Below are 24896 nucleotides of genomic sequence, written 5' to 3' on the forward strand. Positions count from 1 at the left end.
TGTGTGTCACTGTGGGAGGTCATCAGCTTCTCAGAGAAGCGGAGGTCATGTTCAAGCTTAGGACCTTCCCTTGAGGAGGAGGTCAAGATGGGAAAGTAGGAAGTGGCGCTAACACCCCACCCCACAAAAATACATCTGTATCTGGAACGATTCTCACAGGATACCACCAGAACCACCTCTTGTAATCAGTACCTCTTCAAACTTCCCGTCTGTGCTTGGGAAGAGATGGCGGCACGTGTGCACAGAAGCCTGGGCTTCTACCAGGCCTCCCGCTCTCCCATGCTACAGTGATTTGGGATTTCTGAATCATGCATCAGCTGATCCACGGCTGCCCAAGCACTCGGCTAACACTGGTGTCAAACGGTTTCACGTGGGCAAAGTCAAAGCAACAGTCCAGGTTAAGGTGCACCCATTCCCCTGGCTGGGGAGCTGTGCTGATGCCAAGGTTCTGGGGACAGAAGGCTGCAGGGGCGGCCCCGTCCCTGACGTCGCTCAGGCCGGTCACCTTAAAGTGGCGAGACCTGGTCACCGAACAGAGGGCTGGAGGGCACGAGTCAACCCACATCAGCTCCTAGTCATCGCAGTGGCAGGGTGGGGGGAGAGAGACGCAATTGATGTCACAGCCCCATCTTTAAGAAACACAGTATATCATTCATTCATTTAAGTATTTATTGAGCATTTATGATATTTTAGACACAATTCTAGGTGCGGGAACACAAAACTGAACAAAGGTAAAAACCCCTGCCCAGTCTTTAATAAAGTGGAGCTTATTCTAGGAGGCTGGGAGGTGAGGGAAAGACACACGACATGTGTAAGGAAATCTCAGACATGCACGCACAGGTAGAGCACGGACGCACCGTGTGCTCGGCTCCCAGCCGTGACACAGAGTGACTATCGAGGGAAAACACATTACACGGAGAGTTTGGTTTCCCAGTGCATATAAGAGTGATGCTCACACTTGAGTGCTGTTGCTAAAAAATGCTACCCATCACCCGAGCTGTCAGCGAGCTGTAACCTTTTTGCTGGCAGAGGGTTTGAAAGCGAGAACCACCACCACGTGGCCAGGGGTGCGAGTGAGCAGACGGCGCCAGGGACGGCAGTCCGACGCGCCGCACGGGGCTGCCACTGCCCTTCAATCAGTAAAACAGTCTCCGTGTCTGCAAAGTGCGGTAAACACGGGGCCAGCCTGTCAGAGCAGCTTCAGAAAAACGCAAAGGTCACGAGGACTGCAGGGGCCTCAGCTGAGGGGGCAGACCGCACGCCAGGAGTGGTCAGGACAGGTCACTGCGAAGGGGACGGGCAGGCTGGGCAGAACCGAGACTCAGGGCAGCTCAGCACACATGTTCTGGAACTGCCTCCACCAGGGGAAACGGAATCTCAGAACCAAAGGCATGTCAGGGGACACCGAGCTGGGCCGGTACCAGAAGGCACTAACAGTCCTCCTGAGGCCTTCCTCTTTGGCCCAGATGATTAAACAATTAAAGACCGGGCAAAAAAAAAAGGTTACTTAAAAAGAACAAACAAAATAAAAATGCAGACACTTGTATAATACAGTACAAGTATGTGGCATTACAAGTATGTGGCAGGCCCTGTTTTAAGTCCTTAATAGACTTCGATTCAAAAAAACCCCAGCTCTTTTCTTACAGAAACTGTAAGAGAGAGAAGAGTGTAATGAATCCCAAGACACCCTTTAGTACTCTGTCTCAGCAACTGTTGACCTGCTATTCTTCCTCCATTCACCGCTGTCCTTTGGGGAGTCAGGAAGGATGGAGAATTTTGAATCACAGGCATCCTATTCATTTCACCCAGTGAGACTTTCGTCCAGGCTCTGAGGGAACCGTTTCAAGCACAAATACCACTATCGTATCTGGTGAAACAAACGATCCCTTGCTCGAACGATCCCTTACTATCACGTGACACCTCCTCCATGCTTAAGTTTTCCCTGTTTGTCTGAAAAGAAATCCCAAACAGCCCATCTTTTTACAACTGGTTTCATCTAACCAGGGTCCAGCTGAAGTCCACAGCACTGGGACACGTCTCTTAGACCTCTTTTCCTTTTTATTAGACGTCTGGCTCCTTCCCTCCCTGCTGCCCTTTTTTTGACTCCACTGACCACATCCTCCCAGCATCGTGGATTCTGCTCCTGTGAGCTCGTGTTTCCTGTAACCTGCCAACCACAGCAAGAGGCTTTGTAGGTTGAAGTTCAGCCTTTCTGGGGAGAGGCAAGGTACCTTCTAGGTGATTCCGTGAACCTCTTTTCACACCGCTGCAGGAACACTGAAGAGTCAGTGGCTGAGTTCCCTGTCACTGGCCTGATCCAGCCCTGGCCAAGCTCCCCGGGGCTCCTCTCAGCGTCCCTCATAGGAGCCCCACGAAGCAGGCACGGTGCTGAACTCCACACGCTGGTGGCACGTGCCTGCTTCACGGGGTCAGGCTCCCAAACCTTCACCACCCTGAGATGCTCCCTCAGGGCCGTGTGGGACCCATGCGGCGTCCGACGCCAGCAAAGCGCCTCGTATCCTCAACTGCCCCTCTGGGGGACCCCTCTCCTTGCCCCATTTAAATGTTGGCTGGCCGGACGGTAGTGATGTCATCAGACACCACTCATCCCCCATCAGTGGCCGGCCCACACCCCGGCCCTGCTGGAGACTCACACATGTCTCTCACAGACAACCAGGCCTGTCCTAACCCAGGACGGTCCTTCCAAAACGCCAGCCTAGGTCCCCTGATTGTCTAGCCTTCAATACCCTCCACTCCTCGAGGCAGCCACTCACACCCCCCGCTATACCGCAGACGCGAGCCACAGGGGCGCCTGCTCCCAGGCAGCTTTCACCAGCCGCCCCTGCCTGCCCCCCTCCAGCTGAGGCACCCGGGCCCAGGGACCTGCCATCCTGCCACGACGGGTTCACGACCCCAGGAGAGCGACGTGGCAGATGTGTAAAGGGTCAAGTTTTACCCCGAGATGATCAAGTTGCTTGGCCTTGAAATTACTACCCGGTGATAAGAAACGCAGAAAGCGCTCAGAGAGCTGGAGACAGCTGTGCTCACACAGATGACACCCTTGCTACTCTGGAAAAAAAGGAAATAGGGTATTGTGTGGCTCCTCCAGGTGGTACGAGGGCCCCCTCCCAGCGGCCGCGGCTGCCAGCCGTCACAGCAGGAAGTAGAGTGATACAGAAAGTGAAGGAAAGATGAAAACCAAAGTCACAAAGTCCACAAGTCTTCATTCTTCAAATTCAAGCCCAGAGGTTCCCACAGCGCTTCCGCTGGGACTAAGATCTCTGGGGAGCACGGTTGTGGGAGAGCTGTCTTCTCCTTTGGAAACCAGCTTAGATGCTTCCAGACCCACCCAATATTATAACCGCCCCCGGAACACCAATAAATGCCCTTATGTCCAAGGCAACACAAGCCCAAAGCATATGGAAGTTAAAAACTCCAACCAAAATGCAGGGCATGTAACGACCTAGTCTGATTCAAGAAACAGAAAACATGGAGCACTCCTGTTTTATGACCACCAGTGGTTGAAAACCTCATCTATCTGACAGGGTCACAGGAAATCTTCACAGGAAATTATACAGCGAGGATCTGCTATAGTTGCTGATTCACGTGACCTTCACATCATCAAAAAGCAAGCCCCAGAAGTCCAAGTCAAGCCCTGAATATTCTATGTGTACACACAACCAAACATCAGAAGATCTGTTAAGCTCTTGAAAACAAAAAGGACTTTTAGAAATGTCAACCTTCAGAGCCCATGACACTCAAGATGCCCTTCGACTGAATTTTTTTACCAGCTTCTAGAAGAACTGTCTCAGCTTTGAAATCATAGCCACAAAACAGGATGGGCCCGCAACCAAGAAACAGCAAGCTGCTTGCACTGAACTCAATAGAAACTCACACAAAGGACAGATCTTCTCCAACCATTCTTGGTACCAAACTACAAAACTCTCCAACCTTGAGTCCACCATCATAAAAGAGAAGCAAAAGTTGAAGAAAACTGGATGTCGGCTGTGGCACCCACCTACCTCTTCACTCTGAGACCAGGCTCAAATGCTGTGCTCCTGGGCGGGGGAAAGGGCCTGTCCCTGAACTGCTTCATCAAAGGAAAAATAAGGACTCCAGCCGCAGAGGAGACCACTGTGACTCCGCGCTTCCATGAAACCACCCAGATCCCTCACAGTCAACTTTGAGAGAAGAAACACCTGCACTTTTTTAAGGGATTAGAAAATCGATGAAATAGAGGACAGAAAACCAGCTATGTCCAAAGTGGACAAAATGATGTCCCAGCCTTTGGGCCAAGAGACCCCAAAGCTCACCCCTGCAAAGGGAAAAGTCACTGCACAACCAGTAATTCAGGGACACCAAACCCATCAGGTGTGCAAATTCTACTGCAACTGGAGCCAGAGAGGCGCTCTGGACGTTTACCTAAGACGGGGCTCCTTCTTCCAGATCTCCTGGCGAGAGTCAAACAAGGGAAGTGGCATCAGACCCGTCCCGAAAGAAGGCTACTGGTGGTTCCCGCTCAGCCACAGCTACAGCCCAGAATCCAGACGGGGAAAAGGCCACATCAGCACGTTGTCAGGAAGGAGGCGCTTTGAGCCAGAATTCCCCTGCAGGTCCCGTCCGAGCGCACCACAAGCCACTTCCTCTTGGCAGCCTGGGATGAAGACTGGCCAGCCGGGCAACACTGGCTCTGCCCAGGGAAACTGATTCCAAACCCAGCGACTGCACTCGATTCAGCAGAGATGGCACCGAGGAGCCTGACCACCTGGATTAAGCACACCTGGCTGGGGAGGAGGCCCAGCCCAGGCCAAAGCCAGAGGGTGCTGAAGGCGACCCCCTCACAAGGGCACTGCGTCACTCAGCCACCTGTCTGTCTTCTCCTCCATTGTGTTCACTGTAGAATATTTCAGAGGAGACACAACTGTGTTTTGCTGGAATTTCATATTTGAACTTCAAGCCGAGAAGGGACACTATTATGAAGATAAAATTTAAGCTGCCTGCTTAAAATTTAAGACCTCAGCTGACCCTGCCCCTCCCTCAATAACCCACCGATTCTCAAACAAGCAGGGCAAGCTCCAGTTTAGGGGAGATTCCACGGCTAAAACCGGCGTTTCTCATGACACACCCTGTAGCTCCTGTACTTAGAGTCCAAAGGCCTCTCTCCGTGTCCACTGCTACCATCCTATGCCAAGCCACCGCCACCTCTCACGCGAGTCACGATGAACAAGCCACCGCCACCTCTCACGCGAGTCACGATGAACACCCAGCCGGCCCCTACCCCTTGCCTCCTGGTCGATTCTCCATGGAAGTAAGAGTGACTGCAATTCTTTAAAAACAAGTCAGACCACATCATTCCTCTGCTCAAAACCTTCCAGGCGCCTACCACCACCCGGTCTAAGCCGCTATGTCCCATCTCCCTGACCCGCCCCCGCCCCCCACGTGGTTACGATGCCCTAGCTTTTGGTGTCTGAACATTTCAGGCACACTTCTGCTTCAGGGCCTTTGCACTTGCTGTCTGCTTTGCCTGGACCATTATTCTCTCCCGACAGGCACACAAGTCACAGCCTTCAAGTATTTGCTCAAATATGGCCTCTTCTAAACGTGCATACCTCCTCTGCCCCAAGCAGTGCTATTTCTTCCATGGAATTTACTAGGCTGATACACCGTCTGCCTATGAAAATGCAAACTACCTGAAGGCAGTAACTTCTGGCTGCTTTACACAGCTGACCCTGCTTGTCCCTCAGTAACCCACAGATCCAAGTCAGTGCAAGCTTCAATTTAAGGAAAACTAGGATTATCCACGGAGAAGGCAATGGCACCCCACTCCAGTGCTCTTGCCTGGAAAATCCCATGGACGGAGGAGCCTGGTAGGCTGCAGTCCACGGGGTCGCTAAGAGTTGGACACGACTGAGCGACTTCACTTCCACTTTTCACTTTCATCAATGGAGAAGGAAATGGCAACCCACTAGCGTTCTTGCCTGGAGAATCCCAGGGACTGGGTAGCCTGATGGGCTGCCGTCTATGGGGTCGCACAGAGTCGGACATGACTGAAGCGACTTAGCAGCAGCAGCAGGATTATCCATAGAATTTGCCTTTGATTTACTGCTGTCTCCCAAACCTAAATACCCAAATGTTGATGAATGAATGAATGGGCCACATATTTGAATGTGAAATAGCTTATGAACTGGGAGGTGCTAGCTCAGAGAAGAATAGTAAAGATGAAAAGTACACTATAAATAATTGTCAGTACACACAGAATGAAGCTGCAATGAACGATGAGATCAACAGCCAACTGAATTCTCTGTATCGGTGTATCTCCCTTTCGTAGAAACTATGGCCTTTTAGTCCAATAATTCCAGGTGGGTCTTTGGTACAAACAAAGCAAAAACAACTTGCCTAAATTTGTCCAAAGTGCCTTTACACTTACACAAAGGGCGGGAATGCTCAATATGTTTAAATAATTACAATGCTTTAAAAGCAACATTGCAGAAGATAAAAATATACAAAAATAAAATTGTATAAAGGTCATTAAAATATGACTTAAGTAAATCCTCTATCAATACTACATAGAGCTAGGGAATGGACCTAGACAATAGAGCTCAGAGCTGTTTACGTAATTACATGAAAACATGAGAACTGGTCCTCTGGGACACTGCAGCAAAAACCATTTGGCTAAAATCAATAACCAGTCCTCCAGAGGCAGCTCAGTGCGCAGGCACGAAACGTAACTGATGGAAAATTACTGAACATGATACGGTCCTGGTCCTATTTGCCCCTTTTCATCTTGGCTGCCTTCTCCTTTCTTTTTTTCACGTGTTTAGGAATTTTGTTTTTTCTTTTTTCTCTCTGGGCTTCCTTGACCATCTTTTTTCTTTCCTGTAAAACAAAAATAAAAAGTATGAAGATTTCCTGGTGGTCCAGTGGCTACCGATCTGCTGTGCAAGGCCCAGGGGCGGGGGGCCCCCTCCTGGTTGGGGACGAAGGTCCCTCATGTGCCCCAGCCAGCCAGCCCATGGGATGTGTGTCACCATTAAGACCCAACACCGATAAATCAATTAGTGGTTTAAAAAAAAAAAGTTCGAAAAAAACCAAAAGCAAAAAGTCTGCAAATTTCATTCATTCTGAGTAGTCATATTATTATTACAACTAAATTGTTAAATATATGTAAAAAGATAAAAAGTGAGTGTCACAGGAAAAAACTGAAAATGATTATGGCTTGGTGGTGGAACTGGGGGTGAAAACTGTCTTTACAATTTATTCACAGACATTTCAAGACCATCAACACAGATGCCCATGGGGACATTATTAAATGTATGCGACTCCTTTTCTTTATATGGTTCTTATTCTAACAGAAATAAATGTTGGAATGAGAGACAAAATACGTATTTCCAGGAGACAAAGGGAGAACGTGCACTAGGGAGCTGGGGATGTCTCTTGGAAGTCTTGGAACCTACACTCTCCAGGGTTTAAAGGATTAGGCTAAGAATAAAGAATAACAGTTACTCAGCCGTCATGGATCATTGCATCAGTAGCATCTCTTATGTCTACAAGCAGCAGTGGAAGAAATATCTGAGATTCTGAAAATAGGGAGCTGGCTGTAAAAATGTCCCTGGAATGGTTTTTTGGTATTCACCACAGGGGCCACTCCAGCATGACCTGCACAAGTGCATGACAACCACTTTTAATCAATGCACTGAAACTAGTGTGTCCTCGCCCTGGGCAGTGCCCAAGGGCTCCTAGAAGAAGCCCCATCTCTAGATGATGTTACCACCAAAGCCAAGTTCACACTTCAGGAACCAAAAACTGATACTTCAGCTACTCTGATCCAGACATCTGAGCACACAGCCTCAAGGGACTGCATGGTTGTGTTGACAAACGTGGGAACGTGCGCTCTCAGCTAACCTTTCTATCAACTTCAAGGTCGGCAGGGGGCCTCCTGGAGCCGGCGTGATCCCCCTGCTCCTCAGAGTCTGTATCAGAGCACTCCGCGCTCCCTGCATCTTCTGAATCAGAACGAGTCTCTTCCTGAACCTGGCTTTCCAGGAGTGCAGGGACCTTGAAAACATCACAGGACCATGTTATTCTCAACAAGCCAGTTACCTACTGGCATTCAATGAGTTAATGACAGAATTCAGATTTCAGCCTCACGGACAGACTTTGAAAATGACATCCCGTACTGAAACATCAAAACAACAGGATCCACGCTTGGCAGGAAGCCTGAAACAGCCATTCCAGGATGGCTGAGGACGCTCCCAACGCGGGGAGCCACCCAGATCAACGGCAGGACTGTTCCACCCCCTGCAGCACATTCCGCGGGCTGAGCTGGGATTTGGAACACAGATAGGAAAGAAAAGTGAACATATCTGGATAACTTCACAGCTGTTGGCCTGCAGATTAAATTTCAAGTGGAACATTTGTTAATCCAAGAGGGAAGACAATCTTTAAACAAAAAACATGTTCACTTTTTTCCCTGAAGGTTAGCAGTTTTTAAAGCAGCAGGAAGCATTTTTTAAAGCACGAGGCTTTCTTTTCATAAGAAACAAACAGACAGACAGATCTTTACACGGTGATGGTACAAAAAGGCTTCCTGCAGTGGTGACAGACTCTTCCTGCTCTGGAATTCAATGCGCAACTATCCTTGTCACACCTGCCACAAAAAACCAGAAACGCAGAATCCAAGAATTCTCCTAGTCCAGTTCTTCCCACAAACAAGACAGTCAACTTCCAAAATGTAAACCACCAACCTTCATATTAAGAACATCCATTAAGAACATCAGAAGAAGAACCACCTTTATTACTGCTTAGATTAGAATTAATCTCTGCTGTTTGAGATGTTAAGATACAACAAAGCTGCTGTAAGAAAAATCACTACCGGAATCTGCAGCGTGAGATGGCAGACTCGTGAGCCTGGTCTTCAGCAGACTGCGCGCCAGGGCAAGACCAGACCCTGCTGGCATTTTAAGCTGCTTAGAGAAACATCTAGAAGCACGTGGTTACTGTTAACAGCTTCACCAGAGAAGATAGGATACACAAAGGATCGACGCCTCAGCTACAACAACAGACCGATTCGGGGCAGAGTAAGCAACAAACCACGCATGCCCACAGCTCAGTCTCACGGTTAAAAGGAATGAACACGATGCCCATGGACCATGAAAGTATCTATACCAGTAATAGCGCACCCTTGTTATTTCAATGCTAATAATACCTGACACACAATTTTATATCCTTTTGAGTTTTCATGTAAATGAATACTTGTTCTTCATACCTTCTGAACACCCGACAGATCTTTCTTCAGTCCTGTGACAGTTTGGTATAGAATCTTAAAACCAAAGAGACAAAAAAAAAAAAAGAGAGAATCAGCATAAAACTCAACACTGAAATATGCTGCAATATTAAGAAAGGATACTGTTGCCAGCTAAATGATACTTCATGTGAGTATAAAAAGGTGTCCAAGCTGTGTCTCACAGGACACAGCCTCTAGGGTGGGTGTGGTTCTTCTCCATAACCACAGCAGGGCTGCACGCCCGCCGGGGCCTCCACACACCTGCAGCCTGGGGGCTTTTATGGATACACAGCTGTACCAGTCAGTGACAGGCAGTCCTAGCTCTGAATCTCAGCTAAGTGTAATGTTTTCTATTCCCCCAAATAACTCTATCCCTTTGTCATTATCATGAAAAGCTGTATGTATTCAATATTATAAGCATTTTTAATGTCATCAAACATTTGGGAGAAATTTTTTCTCTCATTATATAATGATCCATACAATAGCCTCAATTTTGTTTCTTGGACTGCGAAGCCTTAAATATTTACTATCTGGTCCTTTAGCAGAAAAAAATTTTCCAGTCCTTGAGACATGTGTCGATGGATCTAGCACAGTAACCGTTTATAGCCTGGACTTCTATACACATCTTCCTTTCCTGCGATTACAGCCTGTTGGCCTCACTCGTTTCCTTTCGTAAAGACCAGTGGACTGACGTCCTCCACAAGCAACGTACACAGAGGGCGCGCTGTGCAAAGGGAAGGAGCTATCTTACTAGTTCAAAGGCAACACTGGAGACCACGGCTTCCCTGGTGAACTCGCTGAAGACAAACCAAGCTACTCACATTGTCCTGCTGGGCGTTCATGGCCATGTCCTCCTCCTTCAGTTTCATCATTATATCCATATCCCTCTCGTAGTTTTTCACTTCATTCAAGGTTCTAGGAATGTAAGCTCGCTTGAACACCTAACAGATGCAGAAGAAAAGTGAAAAGGAGACTGAGTCACGGCTCCTCGCGTGCACTGAGCCTGCTCACGCCTCAGTCACAGAGGTCATCACCATCGTCACACAGCCGGTGCAGAGTCTCAGCCAGGCTGTCTGCACACCTGGTGCGGCCCGTGCTGTGTGCTGGGCCACAGGAGTCTGTGACTCACGATAAAACACGGACTGATAAACGGTTACCCTTGGAGTAACACTTCTTTCCTTCTGTATTCCAGAAAGTGGCATTTCTGAGTGGGAGAGAAAGGAGCTGCTGTGAGCAAGCACTGCCTGGCTACAAACAGCAGAGGAAGAGGTCTTCCGTGGGGGAATATCGTCTGCCCTGCGCCACAGCTGGGAAGTATGGGGTGCCCTATACTCACCCATCACCCCAAGAGCTCTGAGGATTATTTTTTTTAAAAGCCTGTGATGGGTCACTTTCACAAAAAACATACTGACTCCCAACATCTTAAAAAAAGTCTTCCTTTTTACCAAACGTAAATATATAAAATCTACGTTATGGGAATCAACATTTAGATCCCTTAAAAATTCACATTAACAGAAACACACTTGCAGACTTATGGTCTGAGAACAAACTTATGGTTGCTGGGGGGAAGGATGGGGAGAAGGGATAATTAGGGAGTTTGGGATGGACACACACACACGGCTGTACTTAAAATGGGGTCACCAACAAGGACCTCCTGTATAGCACAGGGATCTCTGCTCAATGTGGCAGCCTGGATGGGAGGGGAGTCTGGGGGAGAATGAATCCGTGTATATGCGTGGCTGAGTCCCTTTGCTGCTCACCTGAAACTATCACAGCACTGTTTGTTAATCGACCATGCCCTAATACAAAGTAAAAAGTTAAAAAAAAATTCACATTAGCAGACTAAAATTGGCTTTTCCTTCTTGAATCACATCCTCCAGTGGGTTCTGTAAAAATATTCTCCATGCCTGGCTAGGGGCAAACAGGCCAGGAATGGAAGGATATAATGGTATGTTAAGTTACACAACTTGGGTCAATTTAATCATGTAACACGTTACATCTCAAGGAAACATCATCATCATTTAAAATACTGCATATCTAATAAATCAAGATCATGCCCCAGCAATATATTAAAAAAAAAAAAAAAAGACCTCAAGACACAAGTGTTTCCAAGGCTATAACAGATAATCAATCTTACCTCTTCATCCACATGATCTTGGCTGGACCTTTCTTCCTTGGTCCTTTGAGATGCTATTTCCATGGCCTTGGAAAGAAAACAAAAATCACCTTCCTTCACATTCAACCCACAGAACATATATCCATTACCCAGAAACCTGGCTTTACACTACAGTTTGATCCCTCATCTGTGAAATCAGAAGGAAAAGGTCTCTGGAAGCTGTCATGATGAACAAAAATGCTCCTAAACCCCGAGTCCTCAGAAGTGACACAGAAACGCCACCACTACCGCTGCTTCCTGTTCCTCCCAGTCTCGGCCCCACCTCACCTTTGAGAGATACGCATCCATGTTCTCGGATGTGATTGATGGATCCGTGACAAATTCAAAGAGCTCCCGCACAGTCATCACGGCAACGCCATGCTTCAGAAAGAAATCTGCCAGAGAAGACGCTTGTGAGGGCTCTGCGAGGGAAAAGGTTGCTATTCCAACCTCTTCACAGACAGATAAAATTCACCATCACTGAGCCGAGGGTGTCAGTATCACTGAGTCAAACGATTCAGTACCACGGTTCTCTATCAACAGCTTAGCAGAGCATAGAGCCACAGGTGCAAACAAACCAGGGAGAAGCCCAGTCTCCACTCACCATTGACGTTGGCGCAGTCCTTTCTCAAGAACTCCAAGGCGTGTGGGTGGTCGTGCTCCACGGACTGAGAAACATCGATGATGTACACACCTCCGCCATGGTACCTGCGTGGGCCAGGGCACAGGGGCTGAGCCACATTGCCACCACACTGCCCCAGGGCTAGGCACAGGGGCCTAAGGCACACTGCTGCTTGCCTGTTATCTTGTTTAAAACTTTCAATTTTAAGAGCAACAGAAGACACTAATAATGTGACCAAAGTGGATAAGGAGAAGAGCCACTGTGACTAACAAGAGATGAAAACTGAGAAAATTTCCCAAGTCCTTTTAACTCCACCAGTGATCAGAGCAGTCAATCCTGTGACTGAGGCCACCAAACACATCCTACCCTGTGACCCTGTGGAAGGCAACTTGAAAACTGAGAATTTAGATGACTTCTTGGATTGGGATTTAGTTCATTTCCCTACAGGCTCCGAGGGGCCTCGTGGAGGGTCACGTGGCCCACCCACTCACAGCATGTTGAATTCACTGAGGTCCGCGTGCACCAGCCTGGCATCCTGGTACATTCTCCTCATGTACTCGATCACCTGCATGTACAACTCCCGAGCCTTGGACTCTGATAACTGGACGTTTTTCAAGAGTGGCGCTGGCCTTGAACAAAAATAAAGTGAACAATTCAGATAAGCAGACTCAAGTTTTTCTTGCTTCCTGCTACACTGTTACACATTCTTTTCTTCTATGGTTCATCACTGACCAGTTTAGTTCACTCTAGAGATACGGTTCTAAAAAGCTGTTCACAAACAGGTGCTTTGCCAGCATAAGACATTCCTGAAAAACAAGGTGAGCTCTGTTGCTCTGAAGCATTTTGAGACTTAAAAAGGTTAAACAAATTAAAAACCCTATGTACTAATAGAGTGGGAAAGACTTATTAAAAAATATTCCAAGACAAAAGGAACTATTTAAACGGGAAATATTCATATATTGGATGATTCAAAGCACCTAAAAATACAACGCTGGGCATGTAATTACGAGCTCTCCCATGCACTCACATGTCGTCTTTGCCGATGAAACTCATGACGAGAACATGACTTCGCAGCAGGATGGGTTCCGGGCACGGAATCTCTGCTGTGTTTAGCCTGTGATATGAAGGCAGAAGAAAAGGACAAATGAGAAGCTGAAACAAACGATCTAAAGCGTCTACTCTGAAACAATCGACAGTGTGCTTACTTGCAGCTACAAGACAGACAGGGCTACGAACGAACGGCACCCAAGCCTCTCCATTTATTACTTCATCTCATGAACTCTAAGGTGCCTAGGACTCTAAGTGGCATCGTTACACATCACCAAGAATGGCGAAGCACTGGCAATTGAACTGGGTCCCACAGCCTCTAACACCCAGTTCAAAGCCAGAGGTGTTAAAACTGTGAAGACACAGGCCCCTTAGAACTGATGAAACACAGAAGGTATGTTTGCGATTCTCTTTTGAGTTGATCAGTGTAAACAATGATTAATAAAAATAGTGGACTCGTGGCCAGTCGCTAATTGAGCATAAGATTTCAAAACAACTTTCAAACAAGTAGACTTGGTTGTTTTTCAGTCGCTAAGTCGTGTCCAACTCTTTGGGACATCATGGACTGCAGCATGTCAGGCTTCCTTGTCCTTTACTATCTCCCGGACTTTACTTCATAGTACAAAAATACCCAGTGTATGACACCTAGATATAGCAAATAAAATGTTAAAAAATATTTGAAAGAGAGATAGAAAACCTTCATTATTTAAAGCATGTTTAAAACTTCAAATGAGGAGGCCTAAAGATGCCTTTACTTGATACAAAGGTGCCAAAAGAATATCCAAGCGTGTCCCGAGTTGGACTGAAGACGAGGGAGTATGACAGAGCCCAGGGCCCAACGAAACTGCCTCAAACTCCAACACCCGCACAGGTGACGCGTCACCCTCCCAGCCTCATCATGGCGCTTGCCTGCTCCAAATCCCACTGGCTCTTTGTCACCCTCTCAGCAAACTCGAAACCTCACGTGGCTCCCAAGGCTTTCACGTGACCCAGCCTTGCACAGTAAGCGTGAGTCATGGCAGAACTCTTCCGCGATGGGTTTGCACGACCTGGAGAGAAGGTGGTTCCTATTTGCCCAGAGACACTTCCTGTTTACCTCTGCACATCTAAAGGACTGGACGAGCCCTGAGAGTCCCTGGCTTTGGCAGGATCAAGGTCTGCTGGGAGCGAAGCTCCAGGGCTGACAGGCAGACACGGAACACACAGACACACCCCCAAGTCACGTGATGCATGTGCACGAGCGCACACCCCCCCCAACCCCCGACAGTCACCTGATTAAGTTCCTCATTTCCTTCTCTGCCCACGTTTTCACCATTTTTCTGGGGTTGCCTTTACAGTAGCCATGGCGAAATCTTGAATGAGAAAAATACTTGTTATTTCAATCATTCCATTATTCTAGTTTTTACTTTTTAGGATATAGAAATTAAGCCACTTGGGGAAAAAAAAATCTGAGCTTACCTGAATTCCCCACTGACGTACTTATCCCGGTCTTTGAACACCAGAATTGAAGTTTTGTAAATTTTGATTGCTCTGCTCTCTCCATTTGCTGTGCGAGCATGATACACATTAGCCTATTTTAAGTCAAAAACAAAATAAATTAAGTCTGTATTAAATAAATATAAAATATTTTGCTTTTGCAATCTATTTGACTCTTATCCTTGAAAGTTAAAAAAGTCCAGTAAACTGAAATAATATGCATCAAGAATACCATCCTCTTTTGAATACGTGAATTAAAATATACAACATAATACTAAAAGGTATAGTAACTATACCTCCTACTTACATATATAGTAAAGAACAATTTAAATATGTTAGACAAAGAAAACAAACTTGTGGTTACCAAAGGGGAAAGGAGAGGGGAAGGATTAATTAGGAGGCTGGGATTAACAGATACACACTATTATATATAAAATGGATAACCAACAAGGACCCACGAGATATATATATATCTGAACCACTCAGATGTATACCTGAAACTAACACAACATGGCAAATCAACTATACCTCAATAAAAAGTAATTTAAAAACAAGTCTTCAAATTAATTAAATACCTACATATATACACGTACACACATGAGTAGTTTCAAACATTTTTATATTTCAAGTATGTGGAAAACATCTGAAGACATTCTTATATCTCATGATTTGTAAAGTGAGTTTCACTGAGAACTGCTTCTCACAGAATAAGTTGCTAACTGAAAAGCAACATGCCTGTCTTTCTCCACAGCCATATGGAGAAAGACGTGTGCTGACTCAGAGAGACTAGACCCCCACCCCTGCCCCCATCATAACTGTCTGACCATCTGAACCAGCGCTGGGCAAGCCTGGATGGGCTGGCACGTGGGGGAGGCACGCTTCTGTGCATAGCTCCTCCCAGCCATAAACACCAACACAGCCATTTTTAAGAAATGGCACTGATTCAACCATCCTGATTTGGCACAGTTTATTTACTAAGTTTGCCCGAGCTTCACTTTTGGGGGGGCTTCCCTGGTGGCTCACGTGGTGAAGAGTCTGCCTGTAATGCAGGAGACCAGGGTCTGATTCCTGGGATGGGAAGATCCCCTGGAGAAGGGAAAGGCAACGCACCCCAGTACCCTTGCCTGGAGAACCCCATGGACAGAGGGGCCTGGTGGGCTGCGGTCTGTGGAGCTGCAGGGAGTCGGACGCGACTGCCGACTGCCGCTTGCACTGTAGTTCCACTTTGGTATCTGAAGTAAGAAAGCGAACATGGAAACATTCAGACATCCAAAGCCTGCCTCACCTCTTTTCCGGTGCTGATGCAGCCATTGATCTCCGCTATGATGCCCCTCGTCAGCATCTTGAACAGGATCATTCGTGTTCTGGGGTCCAACACCTAAAAAGAAATGCGAAAAAGTAGAATGTTCAGACACAGCGGACCGAGTATCTCTCACAGAAGCATTAGACACGAAACCAGAACTAAGTGCACTGTGCGCTCTGCTCGGCGAAGAGAGAGTGGCGATGGCAGCGTTTCACTCACTCATCCGCAGTGAGTAAAATGTGAGATGAGACCCAAAGGAGCCAGAGAGGCAAGAAACCAGCAGGTTCACCCAGTCGGGGAAATCAAAGGCCAACAGGTCCAAGGGCGGCAGAAACTGACTGCAGACCCATGACAACTCCCAGAAATACAATCAAACCAGAGGTGACTTTGTATTTTTCAGCAACATGAAAACAGGGGAAATTAATCTCTATTTAACCCGGTATATCTAAAACACTATCATTTCAACCAGCGGCAAAGTAAGAAGTTATCAGAGAGCGCCTCATCTTGTTTCTCACACACAGTCTTCAAAGCCTGGTGTGCTGTGCAATCCCAGCACACGACAAGCCAGCCCGGCGGCTGCCCTGGACACAAAGCTCCAAGCGACCACCAGCACTCTGCAGCTCAGGAGTCCAATCGGCCACAGCCTGGTTTCTCTACAGCCTGCAAGTCGAAAAGGGATTCTACATATTGAAATATTTTAAAAAATTGGGAATTCTCTGGAAGTCCAGCAGTTAGGACTCTCCACTACAGAGGGTCTGGGTTCAATCTCTGGTCAGGGCACTAAGATCCCTCAAGTGGCATGATGTAGTCGAGAAAAAAGAGAACTGTGACCCACAATGCCAGAAGTATTTATCATTTAGCTCTGTAAAGAGCTGGCCGACCCCTTGCTAGAGGTGGGTAAATCGGGGAAAGGCTTATCTCCTTCAAGGTCAAAGCAGTCAGTCTCAAGTAAAACACAACAGAAGGCAATGAACAGAAGGCAATGAACTTGAAGGCTGCTGTGCCTGTTCAGTAACTCAGAAGAGAATCTGAAGATTCATGTCTGACTGAGTCACTGCTGTACACCCGAAACTGACATGGAACTGTAGATCAACAGGGCTTCAATTCAATACTTGGAATGCTCTGGAATACCACCACTCCAAACTGTGTCTGTGCTATGTGTACGGGATGGGTAAGGAGGCTGGCAGGGGGCAGAAGTGAGGGTCTGACCTATTTCATCACTTTCTTCCCATCAGATACCTGGGTCAATTCCAATATCCAATTACAAGCTTTGACACATGGTGGGGAAAGTCGGGTTTGCCCCCTCATTCCTGCATAAAGAATAAAACAAGTCTAACTTCCAAACCAAGTAAGGGATTCTAATTGAATATCTGAAGGCATTATCTGTCTCTCTCCTTTTCTCTACACACCTACACACACACACCTACACACACACACCTACACACATACACACACACACACACACTTTGTGGTAGATACCTGACTCATCTCCTGAGAAGGCTCACAAAATTTCCGCAGACCTTGTTTAAGACAAAAGAAGAGATTCCTGGTCTTACAGGCAGTTCTGCTTCCCCCAAGAAGATGAAAGCATTGCTGGGTGGCTTCATGGGCCATAGAAGCAGGGCATGATTCTAATTTATCTATTTAAAGCGCTGTTAGAAATAAAGCAAAATGTAGATCTCTAAACTCAAAACTATAAGGATGAGCAATTTTACACAGAAGCAATTCTAGGTGACATTAGCATGAAGCAAGGAGGATCAAAGCAAATTATGATTCAAAGACAGAAGTACTACTTTAAACAGCATGCAACACATTCATTTACACCATACCTGTTCTACAGTTGCTCTGTCCGCCTTATCTTTGATGCGATACCTAAGACAAAACCAAAAAAGTAAAGGTGACATTCAGAATTCAGAGGAGCCAAAATCTAAAGATTCTAAATGTACATCGTTCCATGATATTCCTAAGCAGGTAGTTCTTTAATAACACATTTCATAACCTCGTTGTAGTTTCACCCTTGAGTGAAACTTCACTGCCTTTCACAAGCCGTTCAGTTCCCTAGGGCAAAGGGAGCGTATCTGCAGTAAGAAAAAAAAACTTCCGTCCATATTTCAGAAGGATTAAATAAGAGCAGTGCGGTAAAACAAACTACGCTGGAAAAAGAACAAGTCTGTAAGTACTGTTTCTTAGACCGTTAATGATTTTCTTAGTACAGAATTAAAGTAATTTATAAGGCTTTCTCTTCAGAGTCCTTTTCTACAAAGAAACAAGCTTTTATCATTTCAACACAGCTACTGTATAAAAACAGACTCTGATTACTTTGGCTCACATACTATGTGACTCAATTCACAGACTAACCTAAACTAATAAATATCCAAACAGGCAGTTTAGTGAAATAAGATGCACTGTTTCTCAAAAAGCTGGTATCCCTTACGTGTAATAATAAACCAGAAGAAAACTGGGTTTTAAGTTCAGTTCTAACACTGCTATTTTTATGATCTTAGTATTGTTTTCTGTAACATATTGTTAATGCTTTAGAGTTATTAGCAATAGGAGGTGAGCCAAATCTTAAATATTTGGTTTTGAGAACAGAAATGTAAATGGAAACTGTTTTCAGTTAAACTATTTAGTTTTAAATCTGCTCTTACATTTTTAAGGCTCCTCCAGGGGCTCAGTTGGTAAAGAATCTGCCTGCAATGCAGGAGACCCGGGTTTAATCCCTGGGTAGGGAAGATCCCCTGGAGGAGGAAATGGCAACCCACTTCAGTATTCTTGCCCAGAGAATCCCATGGACAGAGGAGCTGGGCATGTCCAGTCCGTGGGATTGCAAAGAGTTGGACACGACTGAGCAATTAACTTTCACTTTCCATTTTAAAAAATTACTTCATGAAAGGGACCAATCCTTAATAAGCTTTAAAAACGGGACATTTTTTTATACTCTAACATTTTAAACTGAAATCTACAAGCACTGTTACCCTGAGAGCACTTTCATGAATTTTACACAATTATAGTTTCAGCACAGATTTCTTAAGAAAACTCATCTATATTTTCAACTTACAAAGGCATAGGATATCCTAACTTAAACTTAAGAATTGATTTAGGTGTAAAAAAGAACATCCTTTGTAAAAGAATTATGACAGAGATGCTACTAATCTGTCTACAATTAGTTCATATCAGTCACATTTTATTTACTTTATTGTATACACTTGATATATTACTTACATATCTGCTTCCTTTTGTCGAGACTTTTCGGTGACTTTGTTTATTACAGAATCAGTAACATTTAGCTTATCTAAAAAAAAATCCATAACATAAACAACATATAAGAAAAAGTTTCTGAATAGGATACTTTTCCCCTTTCCCTTCTCTACTTTTTAAATATTTTATTACACGTAGCAATGTATTTTAGTAACGAAAAGTGTGTTTTGTGTTTTTAAGGGCAAGCACTTACTAACAAAGATGATCACTTTCATCATAACAGGTGTCATTTCTCAGCCAGAGAAATCTAGATTCAGAAATCCCTAAAAAATATTTTATCTGCTCTTTCAGACATTTAATATTTTGTACAACTATCATAAATATTGTAATTCTAAAAATGTCAGTTTCACTTCCAATCACAGGTCTGTGCTAGGGATGATCAGATGTGAGAGCTGTCATACCATGCTCCTAACAGCTTTTGTCTACGAGAGAAAGAAAACCCCGTGTTTCCCAAGAGGCTTCAAATTCACACTGATTCCCTGCATTCGATGGCTCATGAAATGATTAAGGCCACACCAAAAGTCAAACAAAATGTGATTATATTCAATAGTTTATTATATTCAACACTTGATTATATTCAAGTGTTTTCACCATTCTACTACAAGATAACCCTACTACAAAATCTAGTACAAACCGATGATAACTTGAATACTGCACCTTTGTATTTCCATAACAGGAGAGAACACAGGACTAAAAAAGTGTAAGCTGGAATCTTTTCTTAAAGTCATGTTTTTAACTACCAAATTTTAATTTCCTCTAAGCTTTAATATTTACCCTCTAACACTCAATATATCCATTGATTGATCTAATAAAATTTTATAACACTTTTTGTTGTCTTTGAAGACTTTTCTCATTGCCTAGTGAGAGGAATTATATCTTAAAAACTCACCTAGATTAATTTTATTCTCAAATTTCCGTAAAACTTTGTCTGCTGGAGTAGACATTTTAGCTGCATTGAAGCTGGGAGTCTGTCTATTGGCCTGGAAGAAATGAGTTTCAGAAATGAAAGCTCTAGATTTACATACAAGCCTAAAGTTCATCACATCTTCCCTTGGTTCATAGTTAACTATTAAAGCATCAATACTTAGGGGAGTACCCTAAGGGAAGGGTAGGATCAATCACATTTACCCAAGAGGTTTTTTTTTTTTAATTTATTTTTTACCCAAGAGGTTTTTAAAAATGCACTTGAAATATTCTAGACATTCAGAGACGCCTTCTTTTTTAAAGGACTTTTTGTGGCTCTCGAATTTACTTAAAGATTTGCAGGCTATGTTGCCCTGCAGTCCTAGCCTACATGGACTTTCATTCTTCATCATTTCCATATTTCTGATGATGATGTGGATTCGTTCCATAATCAGTAAATTTAAAAAGAATTATTTAAATCATCATAAGATTAAGAGCCTTAAAAAAACTGCCTGGGAAAAGACACAAATATGCAGTTTACTGCAAATAGTAACAAAACAGAGAAAAATGCAGCTTAACTAGTAAATAAAGAAAAGCAGATTAAGTATGTAGAGGTGCTTTGTTTTCACTTATGAACCGACGAGAGACACTTAGTGCCCGATGGGGACAGAGGTTCAGCTTGGCAGAGTGAACAGCTCGGGAGCTGGACCCTGGTGGAGCTGCGCAAATGTGAAAGCGTGCGGTGCCACTGAATGCGGAACTGCACGGTATCCATGGTGAACACTCGGTGTGCTGTATAGTACGTGACTGTTACCACAACAGAAGACAACTAAAGAGGACATAAGCAAACAACACAAAGACGCACAGGACTGTGTATAAAATACCTGAGGGTTACTCCCTCCACCTGAAGCGTAACACCGGGTGAGCTTTCTGACGCCATCGCCCCACGCCCAGTCATCGTCGTCATCAAAGTCTCCGCCCTCCTCCTCTTCCAGCTCACTTTCGCCCATCTTCTCACTGGCGTTACTCTGAAGGTCTTCAAACACAACATCATCTTCCTCTTTGAGGGTCTTCAAGTCAATGTTTTCACTAGAAATAACAATGTTTTAGCCTGTTTACACATTCTTAATTGGACTTACATATGTATTTATTTAAAAGAGAGTAGACGAATCTATACAGATACATCAAAAAGGTTCAATTACAACAGGTATCGCCCAATAAATTCAAATACCAAGTCGTCCTGTTTCTGAGTTCTATTTCAGCCGTTGGGTGATTCTCCAGGTCCGACTAAAGTAGTATTCATCAGGTTGTTATCAGGTTGTTAAATCCGCTCCTGCCTTTGTTATTTTCTCTGCCGAATGAATTAGCTCTGATCAGTACAACAGACCTGAACTCCAGGAAAACCACTCACAAAGCTGCTCTAAGAGCACACAGGGGAGGCTTTCTGACAAAACTTGGGAAAAAGTCTAAAGCTTTATTTCAAGCCTTACCTTGAACTCAATTATCACTCTACAACGAAAAGAGCTTTATCAAGACTTGTGTTACACAAAGAACTTCAAATCACCCTTGCTCCTGAAAGGAAGGATGGTGACGAGAAGCAGCACAAATGGGAGAAGAGGGCCGGGTATAACTAAATGGGAGAGGCAGGGATTGTCAAACCCAGAGAACTGGCCCAGAGAAAGGGATCACAACTAATAGGGTCTGTTTTTGCCAAGTGAAAATTCAGACCAGCGTTACTGAATCTTCTTAGTTTTTCAAGAGAAGCCAGAACTCTGCACTTTTGTGGAAAATCTCCCACTTAACTGGTATGTTCAATTTTAACAAACCACTGTGCACGCCAACACATGTCTGCAGGTCAGATTCCAAAGAGGCAGTACTACCAGTTTTGAGCCATCAGGTGGAGAGCAAGTACAGAAATCACGTAAAAAACACAATGATATGCATTTCAACGCAGTCAGAGAGGAATTTAAGTAAATTCAGATGAGCAAGCCCGACTCATTAATTAGCCAAGGCTTAGAGGGCTCCAAATCTCCATGGATATGGCTGGGAAGAAAACAAATAATCATTAACCCCCTGCTGTTTGTTAGCATTTCATAACCGTAATCCATCAATTGACCCTTCACACCGCCGACAACCTCCAGCGGCACGTTAAAGCTATACTGTCGCTTGCACCTCGGCTTCCCCACCTCAACTGAGCGATCCCTTGCTGTGGGCGGCGGTCCTGTGCAGCAGCATTTCTGGCCCAAACTTTCCAGATGCCATGAACGCACAACCACCCCCAGCTGTGACAATGTCTCCCAAGTTCCTGGAGTCGCAAAACCCACTGGTTTACATCTTCACAATGTCCAGTGCACACTCATGACCGGTAACTGTTCACCAGTCGCATGGGCTGTTTCTTCCTCCCACTTGACTTGGTCCCTAGGGACTGCTGCACGCTCACCTGAAAACACTGACCTGCAATGCCTTCCTCGTTTCTCTGGCTAAATCCTACATACCCTTCCAGTATGTAGGAAGTATCCAATTAACTTTGCTCAGGGAAGGCTGCCTGGTTCTTCTCCTCTGTACTACTTACCCAAAACGCATACAAATAATTTGTCCAGTTACTCAATAGGTTGGTTGCTCCTGCTAGAATGCAAGCTCTGTCACCCAGGGGAGCATTTACCAATGTATCAAGATCAACTGACACGCGATCTGTCACACACAAAGCGATCAACCTGTATTCACCAAAAAATAAAGCAATACCGTCTGCACGCAGAAAATCCTTACTATGAATATAAAGTAAAAACCATTTTCTCGGAATTCCAAAACGAACACTATGTTTCACTTTGCTTTCAAAGTAGAAGTTATCCCCAATTTCTTTTGACTCCCACTGCACATTTATTCTATGGTTAGAAACCTGTCCTCCTACTTCCAGAACATCCCCGTCCAGCACCCATCATCTATGAACTGAATTTTCTTAGTCCTTTTAAACCGTGTCCTCTCCTGCCCTCCAAAACCATCTCCTCCATAGCAAAATGATTCCTTTCAATCACATGCCGGGGGATGTCACTGCCCTGCTCAAAATGTGGCTTTCTACAGCATCAAGAATATCTCAGATCCTTTCCATTCCTTGTCACAGTCTTGGGCTCTGGCTCCTCACTTCTGCACCAGCCGATCTTTTCAATTACCTCCACTGTGCTCTGGGCACAATGACCTAGCTCTTCCTTCCACAGCCAGGAGGGACCACACCTGCGGCCCCCTCTCCCCCCTCTGCTTCCAGACATTAGCTCCTTCTTGTCCTTCCTATCTGGACTTCATGTTCCCTGACCGTTAAGTCACTGCTTAGTTCTATCAACTGATTTTAACTGTTCGCATAGTATATGTCATCTGTGTTAAAAAAAAACAAAACTCCATATATTTAAATCTCCATGTACTTATGTCTCCGCCTCCTTCCCAAGCTGAAGGGGCTTAGTTTGTCTTTTTCATAACCCTCTTCAGCGCCGAGGACAGAACAGGCACACAGTAGGTGCTCAAACATTTCTGGAACGCTAAATGGTAGTTAAAAGCTCAAGCACCTGCTTCGCTGTCGCTCTCCCCAATTCTAACCCCTCAGGGATGCTGACAACCCGGGAGCTGCGAAGTTCAACTGCCGTCACCTGGATCGAAAGACCCGGTTGGGATGGAGAAAGCCCCAAACGGCTGTGAAAAGAGGCCCAAGGAAAGATGCTTAGGACCGGCCTCCCTCTCAACCGCAAACAAGCGTCAACGCCCCCCAGGAGACCGCGGCGGCGGCGGCGCGCGGCGGCCGCGCACTCCGACTGCCCACCTGTCCGAGGAGTCCGCGTCGTCAAACTGCCCGGGGACCACCCGACTCATCAGCAACCGCCGGTAGTCCATGGCGGGAGCAGCACAGGGACGGTTCCGCCAGCCGGCCCAACGGCCTCTGCGCTAACGCCCGCCTCAGAACCGTTCAGTGGCCGCCGCGCCCTACGCGCGCGCCATGTGCGGGTACCACACGCCGAACGCCCGGACCTACGCCCGCCGCGACGGGAAGTCCCGCCCCCGAACGGAAACTGTGTTCCCGACGGAAGTCCCGCCTCGCGCGAGGGCTGAGCCCTGGAAATCGAGCTTCCGCGGAAGCCGTGGGGGTGTGTGGCGGTCTTGGTGTGGTCGGTCCCCGCGGGTCCTGGGCTGGCCTTCCTTCCCGGAGCTCTCCGAGTCGGCTTGCCGCTTTGTCTCCTCCCGTGGAGGCACGTGTGTCAGCTCGGCCGGGGCCGCTGGCCCTGAGGGCTCACGCCGTGTAAGCCCCTACCTGTGTGAATGGAGACCTGGAGGCGCCCTTCGCCGGGCCCGCGGGCACGTCTGAGGGGACGTCGGATGGTCCGAGAGCCGGAACTCGGTGGCCGCGGCCGGGCGGACGTCACACAGGGGCGTTCCAGCGTGTCCGCGCCCAGGCGGCCAGGCGTTGAAGAAAAAGGTTGAAAGCGTTTTACCCGCGGTAGAGCCCAGTGCGCAGGGAGGAAGCCCGAAATCCTTATTTCGGATCAGAGACTATGGACCCTGGAAGTGAGCACACTTCTGCGACCTAAAAAATTTGTTACGATATTGTGAGGTGGAAGTAGGATGAGTGCTTTTCAGAAGTTAAACTTTGACTGAAAATTAAACTTGAGGATTTTTGCCAATAACCCCAGTGACACCTCTTTTCATTCCTGTCCTAAAACAGCTTAGAAGTATCTCTAGAATATCTATCCAATCACTTGAATAAGTTTTTTTGTTATGTGTGGCAGAAGTCGGGTGAGGACAGAATGAAATGAAAAACGTAAGCCTAACTAAAAAAACAAAAAAAGGCAAATTGGTAGGTCATGCCATA

The 24896-nt window shown here is 45.9% G+C and overlaps 2 protein-coding genes across 20 annotated transcripts in view; one reads left to right on the plus strand and one right to left on the minus strand.

Annotated features, from left to right (window-relative positions):
* Positions 1-655: 655 nt before the first annotated feature.
* RIOK1 (RIO kinase 1) lies at positions 656-24425 on the minus strand. Of its 6 annotated transcripts, none has more exons than XR_003032267.2 (18): positions 23853-24069; positions 20932-21136; positions 20034-20124; positions 19109-19178; positions 17716-17758; positions 15869-15961; positions 14566-14678; positions 14379-14459; positions 13088-13174; positions 12552-12689; positions 12043-12146; positions 11727-11833; positions 11421-11486; positions 10105-10224; positions 9266-9319; positions 7903-8055; positions 5239-6876; positions 656-5202 (listed from the first exon to the last, which is right to left on the minus strand). XR_003032267.2 is itself a non-coding variant. In XM_059880698.1 (18 exons), exons 3-18 carry the CDS (start codon positions 21055-21057, stop codon positions 6766-6768), a joined length of 1557 nt encoding a protein of 518 aa, XP_059736681.1. In that variant the 5' UTR covers positions 21058-21136; positions 21279-21398; positions 23853-23940; the 3' UTR covers positions 656-6765. The 6 variants fall into 6 exon arrangements, 5 of the variants coding, with proteins under 5 accessions (XP_059736681.1, XP_059736682.1, XP_005223961.1 ...); XM_059880698.1 differs by adding an exon at positions 21279-21398 and having other exon boundaries at positions 656-6876; positions 23853-23940; XM_059880699.1 differs by lacking the exon at positions 23853-24069 and adding exons at positions 21279-21398; positions 23602-23793 and having other exon boundaries at positions 656-6876.
* CAGE1 (cancer antigen 1) overlaps positions 24145-24896 on the plus strand; it is a 44288-nt gene continuing 43536 nt past the window's right edge. For all 14 annotated transcript variants that reach the window (XR_009492598.1, XR_009492599.1, XR_009492600.1 and 11 more), the window contains exon 1: positions 24145-24592. Coding sequence is in view for 11 of the 14 variants with exons in the window: in XM_059880689.1 (XP_059736672.1) it covers positions 24580-24592 (13 nt within the window). In the remaining 3 variants the exon portion in view is untranslated. The remainder of the gene's footprint in view (positions 24593-24896) is intronic.

The sequence above is a fragment of the Bos taurus genome, chromosome 23 (genome assembly GCF_002263795.3).
Source record: "Bos taurus isolate L1 Dominette 01449 registration number 42190680 breed Hereford chromosome 23, ARS-UCD2.0, whole genome shotgun sequence".
Lineage (NCBI taxonomy): Eukaryota > Metazoa > Chordata > Mammalia > Artiodactyla > Bovidae > Bos > Bos taurus.